This window comes from Etheostoma cragini, chromosome 20 (genome assembly GCF_013103735.1).
Source record: "Etheostoma cragini isolate CJK2018 chromosome 20, CSU_Ecrag_1.0, whole genome shotgun sequence".
In the NCBI taxonomy this organism is placed as follows: Eukaryota; Metazoa; Chordata; class Actinopteri; order Perciformes; family Percidae; genus Etheostoma; species Etheostoma cragini.
Genome location: NC_048426.1, coordinates 6,825,920 through 6,835,433, shown reverse-complemented (window position 1 = coordinate 6,835,433; position 9,514 = coordinate 6,825,920). Strand labels below are relative to the sequence as shown.

The following is a 9,514-nucleotide window of genomic DNA, read 5'->3' as shown; positions in this document are numbered from 1 at the left end:
AATAGTATGATGTGTTTCCCGACAAATAAAGCAGTTTTAGATGGACTGATTATGATGAATTATTTTTCTAAGTTGAGGCATGCTTTAGCAACTTTTATTAAATGCAACATTTATTCAATGCTAATTTACAACTCATCATCTCATCAATTACACATACAGCCAGTCTGTAAGCCATACGTCAAGGTCCAGAGTTGCTGGTATCCGATGAAACAAGGTTTTAAATTATTTAAGCACTCCAGTCAGGGTTGCATGTGGCATCCTCATTATGTGGAGGTATCTCTGTTCACAACAAAAACTTTAGATAGAGGGAATAACAGAAAAACATGTAATCATTATTATTAAATAGGGCGCCCATCTTTATGTTTTACCCACTTAATAAAATTTTATTAACGCAGTCTATGTTTGAGGATACATAAATAAACCAATAATTAGTACATGTGTATCATACAAAACATCTTTATGAAACGTCTTTCCTTGTTTTACCTAGAACTGTTAAGGTTGCATCCTCTTCAGCCCACTGAGCTAAAGTGTGTGATACTCTCAGTGACATTAACCTGACCATTTTGTTGAGGGATTCTGTCCTTAATTACATGATTCAATATCAGCAACAAGGGGTTGGGGAGATCCTAGTTCCTCCAGGATGGTCGGTAACGATGTCAGCAATCGGGCAAAGTTACTGGTTGCCTCTGTAGTTTATACTAACCTCTTTCTTTGATGGGTGCAGTCATCAAATTCCACTTTAAACACTTTGAAGTTGACAGTAGCCACCAAACCAATGTGTCCCAGTTGACTATTCTGGTCTGATAAAGAACAAAAAAGTATTTTACTTGACTAAAAAACAATAATGTGCAAAACTACTTTACATCAGAGAATCTGTCAGCAGAGATGAGCTGTCTCAGGTGGAAGGTATCAGCTTAAAAACAAGTTATTATAACAAGAGTTATTTGTGTTTTGGATCAATATTTGGGTAAAACTAATGAATGTGCATGAGAAAACAACAGAGCTCTTAAATTGACACCTTTGACAATGTCTTCTTGGGTGAACCACAGAAGGACTTGATACCAACCATGCAATCTTATCCCATGTAGGTCCAGTGTCCAGAGCCCTTTTTTTGGCTGTTGGTAGTAGAGCAGTTATCACCATCTTATTTGTGCTCCACTGACTATGTGGGCACACCACCTGACAGTGGTGTAGTGTATCCTTATAACACATTTCTGTCAGACTCTGGAAGGGGAGTTTGGAAAGCTTAATCAGGGAAACACAGCCAGAGGGCATTGTTATTGATGGTGTCAGGGGGCACTTATACTTGGCAGCAAGCATAAAGGGCCTGACCTCAAGAGACCTCAGGGACGTTCTTAAAATTACTCAAAATCTAAATGTCTGGTTTGTTAATTCTATGATTTTAAAAGCCATCTATACTAACAAACCCTTGCCTCCTACTGTATGTTACTTAAATGGACAAAATAATATTTATTCAGTAAACTACATCTACTCTTGACTCTGTCTTTCATTTAATAAAATTAATGAACATAGTTAGATGTGCCTCTAGCAGAAGAACATTCTTTTTAGTTATACCATAAGCTGTATAAAACTAGTTATATGCCTAGCGTTACTCTAGATAATATAGCTATGTGCTACTTACTGCGTTAAACGTTACATCCTGTTGTGAGCACAGAAATAAATGGAAGCACCACCTGGTGGCCAAACAAGTCATGTTCCTTTCAATGGTAGCTTGAAGGAAGTGTATGTTAAACCCAAACAGGACTCGTTTTTATGCAGAGGTACTTATAAAACTCTTAGCTAAGATAGCGAACTAGCTCTACAGCGGGCTGACATGTTAGCTTTGACTGCCAATAATGCTAAAGCAACTCCTTCAGTTAACGCTATAGCTACATATTTACAATGCCTCGACCTGTACAGAAGCTGCTTATTTTCGCCGAAATAGTCTTTGAAAAGACGTTATGCTAATGTTTACCAAGATACGCCTTATCTTACAACCTTAGCAGTTAGCTTAATTAGCTACGTTTTTGCCTGTCTCATCTGACACGCGCGCGCTGAGCTTACTTCGGCCTTCCCCACGCGCATTCACCATAGCAAGTCATCATGAGGGTGCTGATTTTTAACCAGTGCCTTGATGAAAAGATAAAACAAGATTGTGTAATGTTAAGTTTAATTAGAAAGAATGAATCATTTAAAACAGCATGTTAATGTTCAAGCTGTTTTCCATGTCAATTGTTTAATGAAATGTCAGACTGTTACCCTTCCATGTGCTTGCACTTAGCAGAAACAACAACAAAGATTTTGAAAAGAGGTGATGAATCAGCTGGCAATACAACCCAAATTCATATGAAAGCAACAGGCTCCTCTGGGGAGATGGGTAGCACTAACACAGACCAGCATTAAAGGTCCCATGACATGATGCTCTTTGGATGCTTTTATCTAGACCTTAGTGGTCCCCTACTTCTGTATCTGAAGTCTCTTTCCCGAAATTCAGCCTTGGTGCATACTTACAGACACTAGAGCCAGTCCCACAATGAGCGTTCCTTAGTGTGTGCCATTTCTGAGTCTGTAACTTTTGATGAGGAGAGGGGGGGGGCAAGGTGAAGGCTGGGGGTGGGGCCTTGACCAACTCACACTTTGCTCATTTGAAAGCCATGATGTCTCTCTCTCAATTCTCTGGGTGGGCTGGCAAAGCAGAGAAAGGGGAGAAAAGCTCAGATTGGCCGATCTGGGGCAAGATTCCAGATCGGCCCATCTGAGCTTTTATTTTGTCAAAGGCAGAGCAGGACACCCTGGGCTCAGTTTACACCTATCGCCATTTCTAGGCAGGCTGGGGGAGCTCATATTAATGTTAAAAACCTCAAAGTGAAATTTTCATGACATAGGACCTTTAAACTTAACTCTCCAACTCTAATCTCTCTTAAGGATGTGAAGCCCATGAGACCATGGACCCACCTGGAGGTAGGCCTAGTCAAACCTCCATCGCACAGCATTGCACTCACACAGACTCAATCCTAGACTCAAGGGGAACATATCAACAGCACTGCAGACTCACATCATGCACAACAGGTTCAATATTACAGTGTAGGGCCCCTTTAAACATGAGCTTACTATACTTTAAAGATGCACTCTAAAATTTGAACAGAAGAAGAAGTAGAAAGCATGAATAACCCGTCTAATACCCCCCATAATGATGACCTGTGTGATCAAAGACTAAAACTTTGTTTTCTGAACTTTTAAATACTGATTAAACTGTCCTGGACTTTAATGGTTATAGAATCACCAAAAGTCATATCATTCTTCCTCTGGGGATCATAAATGCCAGTACACATGTTCATGGAAATCCATCCAGTATTTTATTTTTTTTTATATTGCTTAGTCTCGCTTTGCCAGACCATGCAAACACTGCGGAACGGAGGAACATTCTGGAAGTAAAAATACCATACAATTTCTCCATTGACAATTGGAGTACTATAGACCATAAAATCGTTACCGTCGATGGTACACTTAAAACCAGTTACAACATGACTAAGCAATTAAGTATGCTCACATAGACGCCAAAAGTTCATGTAACTATAACCTTGTTTTGAGATAAATGTCTTTTATTCGCAATGCCTTGGAAAAGTAGGCTACTTCATTAATCCAAAATCCTGAACAATCCCGAAGCGATGCCTCTGATTGGTGGAACTCACGTAACTGTAACAGTCCATGAGAGTCTTTGCTGCTGTACTGTGTAAGCCACTGTAACATTACTGTCTACTGTACGATCTTTAATAAAAAAGAAAGGGGGAACAAAACCTGTGTTGCAATCTGCACAGTAGACTTATTCGTGCAATCATGAACTCCTTGTTTGCCATGATGGCTTTCTTGTCCAAAGTTGTGAAAACCACTTTAAATCGCGTCATATTATTGAATGTTGTGTGTCCGAGGGTCAACTTGTGGGTTTTGTAAAGACCAGCATGAGTGAGTTTTGCAGGGAGGTTGGTAACATTAGTTAACATTGTCCGTTTACTTTAGCTAGGCTCCTGTAGCCTTCATACTGTATGAGTCATATCAATCATTACACAATTACTACTGAAAGAACTGCTATTAACTGTACATTGACTATATAGAAATCACAATTTTTGGAGGAAAAAGTGTGCAAGGCTGTTGTCAGATTGAAAGTTTCAAGAGGCTCTTTTGGGGTTGTGTTTATGACTAGATTATTCAGTGGTGCGCGGTGGTTTATGGGATAAGTAGTTCCTCTGCTTGGAAAGGAAATTATGTACAGTCTTGTACATTTTGGGGGATTTTCTGTTTGTTTTTTTCACTCAAAAATATTTGTTGTATGCTTCAAGGGGTGGTTCAGGATTTTTGGACAGAAGACCTTATTTCCAAGTTAGCCAGTGCTTTTTTATCAGTGGAGACAGTTTTCAACACTTTTAATCCAGTCCTTCCAGTGGCAGAGTTCGCTGGTGCTAGGCCAGCACAAGTCAGCAGTATCTGCTAGCCTACCATTAAAACAGTCTTACCCACTCCACAGTACACCAAAGGCAAATAAATTATAATGGCCAGACTTGGTGTACATGTCTGTTGATAGAATAATGTTAGAAATAAAACTACACTTGCATAACATTACAATAGCTATACTTTGTTCCCTGGAGTTGGCAGTACAGCCTACAGCAGCGGCAGAGTGATATTACCTAGGCAACTGAGAAAGCCGGTTCACATGACAATCATGCACGTTTTTTTACCTGCCGCTGTCATTCATTTGTCAGAAGCACAGCTCATTGTACAAAGGAATCAACAACATATATAACTATATCCACCAAGGGTGTAGCTATAACGTTAACTACACTATTGTCACTCTCCACAATTCCTTACACTGTAACGTTATCTCCACAATCTGCTAGGCCAACTTTGTGAAAGGTGCTAGCTTTATTAGTTATATTAGCCTAGAGTAGTTAGCTAGAATAGTTTTCAAAGTCATCTGGTCTTAAATGATCACTACAAATTTGTAACTTGAGTATAGTCTCCACCAGTGTCTTGATGTCCAAGCCAGCAGCAAGATGCCACAGTTGGTTCCTAACTGGATCTCGCAATGGAAATTTGAGGAAACTTTGTTGGACCCATCTGTTTGGTTTATTTTTACAATTTCTAAATGCACACTGAATCACCATGTTTCCTAGTCCTTTGTTACCAATCCAATGCTTCTAAAACAATGTACAAATCCACTACTAGCTAGGTGTACCAACTGTAGTGCCCTTCTTTGTTTACTTTTCAACGCAGTACTACTAACAGGAGCAAAGTAAAATTCAGACGCTGTTGAGAAAATAGTCCCTCAAAATGTAATGCGATCATTGAGCTGCAAGGATAGTTTTATTTCTAACATTATTCTATCGACAGACATTTACATTGATAGTGGTGTTATAATTTATTTGCCTTTGGTGTTCTGTGGAGTGGGTAAGACGGTTTTTAATGGCAGGCTAGCAGATACTTTTGACTTGCGCTAACCTATCACCAGCAAACTGCAACTAGAAAGACTGGATGAAAATTGTTGAACACTGTCCAATCCACTGATAAAAAACACGCTGGTTAACTTGGAAATAAGGCCTTACGTCCAGTGGGAGAAAGGAATGGGAAATTCACTTTCGAAACCTAAAACCCAGAGGAGAGGCGGGACTGTTGAGGTCTATTAGTCATGCGAGAGATTGGACATATAGTATAGCTAGCTGTCTCACTTTACCATGCAGAGATCTATGGAACAGTCAACCATAGTCCACACTAGAGGTGAAAAGGGGACAGAGTAGCCAGGGCCCTTAAGTGAGGAGGGTCCAAAAAGATACTAGAATGAATTGCTGTGGATGTGGGAAGGGGGCCATAAAGAATGATTTTCTACAGGGCCCAAAACTTTATGCTACACCCCTGGTCCTCATAAATGCACCGGAGTTCCAACACAAAGAAAGCAGAAGGAAACGGACATGCATTCGACAAAATTTTCTGCAACACCGGAGCAATTCCGGAAGTAGAACGTCAAGGATATAGACTAGATATTTCTTAACTTGAATATAATTTCAGTTGTGTCGAAAATGGGTTTAGCTACACAGTAGCCTATGTAATAAGTTTTTTTTTTTTTTTTTTATTACATCGGGGTTTATGTGATTGTTGCTGAAGCCATTTAAAGGCAAGGCTGACATCAGCTTGTTCTCCAGAAAGAAATATCTCCATCTAGTGGCCATACCATTTAATTCATCCCAGAGGAATCATGGGTAAAAAAAAAAAAAGAAAAGCTCAAATATTTGACTCATCTATTGAGAACACTGACTCCAGCAGAGGGAATGAATGTCCAAGCAATGTATGTCACTGAATAATATACCACCGTTGTCATGGTAATTATTCATGAAGACAGGCTCTCAGCTTTGCTTCCATTTCTTTTTTACTATCTACAGGAAACGCTGCATCCCTTTGGCCACATCCATCTAGCAAGCAGACAGTGTGGTGGGGGAATTAAAGTGACACAGCTTTATTCTGTGAAAGTAAAGCAGAGCAGCTCACAAGGGTAAGATCTTTAAAGGGGGAGTAGCCTTTTTATAGACAAGCCTCATTGAGTATCCTCTTCAGAGTTCTGTAGCCTTAGAGAAGACAGGAGTTAATTTGTGGATAACCTATAATTTATCTCTAATCCTTTGGACAGAGGGATGCTTTGTGTATAAGCTTTTCTCATTTCTGTTTAGAAGGCACAGATGAACAAGCATCCCATGCAGAGGGCACTTCTCCACACAGCGCACTTGGAAAGCGACCCGAAGGCATCTTGAAATAGAAATTCAAAAGGAGGAGGAAGAGGAGGAGGAGAGAAAGGAGGGGGCTTAAGAGTGAGAGCATTGGTATTCCAGGCTCAAAACCTAGCATGGCTGTGCAGAAGAAACACTGTGACATCCCTCCATCACAGGGACCACTTCCTACACGTAGCATCAAGAGCCAGCAGAAGAGGAATGGATTCAAAAGAACAGGTTAGTCGCTGTTATCTTCTATGGTATCTGATCAAAACAAGCCTTTCACTGAAGCTAAGCCAGAACAACTGTAGATCCCAATCCAAGGATCATCTGCTCATATGGATGACGCAAGAATATAATGTATACATTCCCTGTGAGAAATAATTTATCATTCTGTAATTGAGCATGGATGCCATGAACATGAGGAAATCATGGGCATCTGTGGACAAATTACACATTGAATAATCAGCATCCTGATGTTATTGAACCCTAAATACATCCATGTGATTTCCCCCCTCCCTGTGCATTTATACAAATTACTCATCAGCCTTGTGTGTTGCCTTTATGTCTTGACCTTTTTCGTTGCTTGTTTTAGTCATCTCCATGAGGACTGATCAGGTGCTAGCATGTTCTCCGAGCCTTTCATACGCAGGCAGTTTCATAATGGCTGTTTCATTTGCAGCTGACCCTAAGGCCATTCCAGTTCACTTGGGACAGATTCTTCAAGCTTATTAGTTTTTTGGTTTATATGTAACAGCCCCTTCACATCATCTGTTGTACTAAAAGATGCATTTATAAATGGTAGAAAATCCAAAATATCAAAGGAATATTGTGTATCAGATATTGAAAAATAACACCTGGAAAAGGCATTGCTCTTTTTTCTTTTTACTGAATACCATGCTGTCCCCCCTCCCCACACACTTTTAGACAACGGTGGTCATATCCAACCAAATTCAGAGGGAAAGAAAACCGCCTGTTCTGTCAACAAGGCTGCCGAAATCTGTAACAAAGCCACTCCACGGGCCGCTGCAGGTTTGATACAGCTCTCACGTCACTTTTTTTAATCATCAGGTAGCTGTCTTCTTATTTGAATATTGGATGGCTTTTAGCATTTTCCTTTCCTTTTACAGACTTGTCTAGATTTTGCTTGAATGTTTAAAATAACTAAAAGTAGCTTTATGTGATTTATGGCATCAAACCAAAGTGTCATTTTGCCCATATAGTGGCTAATGGACCAAATGTTGATGAGAGGCTGAAAGCGGCACGGGAAAGAAGACGGCAGCACCAGAAGTTACTTGGTATGTGACACTGTCAATGCGTTGTCTTCAATTTCTAATAAGATGAACATACATAACCAGGTTATCTATTAATCCTGGTTCACTTTTTTTCCTCAGCATCTCGGGAACAGGGCAGGCTGGAGCGGGAGCAGAGGGCCAGGCAATATTATGAACAACAACTGCAGGAGCGCAAGAAGAAACTCCAGGACCAGAGGCTCAGAGAGGAGCGGAAGCGTGCTGCCGTGGAAGAGAAGCGCAAGCAGAGACTGAAGGAAGAGAAAGTAAGTTTTGATGGTGGAAATGAAAACCTTTTACTTTTTTAGTAAAGGCTGATGCTTTCACAGCTCTGGTGTTGAGTAACATCAACACTAAAGCCTATTTTGCTGAATTAAGGAGCGATATGAGTCTGCAGTGCGTAGGACAGTGGAGAAGAGCCAAAAGGTCCAACAGAGCCTCAGTCAATACGCGAAAGGAAGGAAGCTCACCAAAAATAGTAAGTAGAGCTAATGTGCTTTCTTTTTTCCTCTCTTTTAATATTATCTTTCTATACCGTAACAACAGTATCTGTTCTCTTTGTAACATATCTTAACACAACAACTCCTGGAGTGCCTTATCTTTTTTTGTTTGCTGCCCTTAAAACTTTATACTGATCAATATGGTAGTTCCACGTCGCCTGCCACTGACAACATGGGAGAAGAACTTGGTTAATCGCCTGCTTACCCCTACATACTCTTATCTGGCCAGGAGCAAGAGTGCTGGTTGTCAGTCAGGAGACCAAGGTACTCTTCCCCCATGATAACAGAACGCACCCTGCTTTCGTTTTATGGCAATGCAATAATAATAGTTGGTAGTGCACTTGTAAGATACTACTACAACTAACCAACTGCTCATTTTCCTCTCTGTTTCACACGCTGCTTCACAATTCCATCACTGTTTCCATCATTTGTGCATATTTTCTCCAATTTCCCATAAATATGGCACAAATCACTGCCTCAGTTGTCCATGTTTGTCGCCGTGCAGTTTCATTCCACTCCATGAATTCCACCACCACCACCCCTCACAAACCCCAGCACCACTCTGGTTCAGCCCACCACTGGCCATCTGCCTCCCCCAGTCCCAAGAACAGCCAGCACAGAAGCATCAATCTGGCGCAGGTAAATCTAGCTGTTCCTTTGGTCTCATATATTTTTAGGATCACCCTCTTTTTTCAGTCCGAATTTTTGACTCAAAGATGAGAAAAATAGGGTTAAAAAATATTTCTGATAACATTTTCTTTTTCTTGTTTTTGGTTTAGATCACAACAGCAAGACAGCAAGATACTAATAAGAAGAACATAAATACCAGGTCTCCTGCCGTCAACACCAGTTTGAAACCAGCCAAAGTTACACAGAGCAGAGCAACCTCTCCCTCACCTAAACGGTAGGTCAAATGTTTGACCAAAAACATCCGCTGTACATTCATAACATAGTAACAGTATTCTGAACA

General features: G+C 40.4%; 1 protein-coding gene across 2 annotated transcripts in view; it reads left to right on the top strand.

Annotated features, from left to right (window-relative positions):
* Positions 1–2,913: 2,913 nt before the first annotated feature.
* The window catches only part of map7a (microtubule-associated protein 7a), a 9,573-nt gene continuing 2,972 nt past the window's right edge, over positions 2,914–9,514 (top strand). The window contains exons 1-9 of one of the 2 annotated variants that reach the window (XM_034857902.1): positions 2,914–2,961; positions 6,429–6,989; positions 7,680–7,784; positions 7,976–8,050; positions 8,147–8,310; positions 8,423–8,522; positions 8,692–8,808; positions 9,050–9,183; positions 9,324–9,448. In XM_034857902.1, the coding sequence (XP_034713793.1) occupies positions 6,887–6,989; positions 7,680–7,784; positions 7,976–8,050; positions 8,147–8,310; positions 8,423–8,522; positions 8,692–8,808; positions 9,050–9,183; positions 9,324–9,448 (923 nt within the window). In that variant the 5' untranslated portion in view covers positions 2,914–2,961; positions 6,429–6,886. Of the gene's footprint in view, positions 2,962–6,428; positions 6,991–7,677; positions 7,785–7,975; positions 8,051–8,146; positions 8,311–8,422; positions 8,523–8,691; positions 8,809–9,049; positions 9,184–9,323; positions 9,449–9,514 lie in introns of both variants that reach the window. The other variant, XM_034857903.1, reaches the window with a different exon arrangement.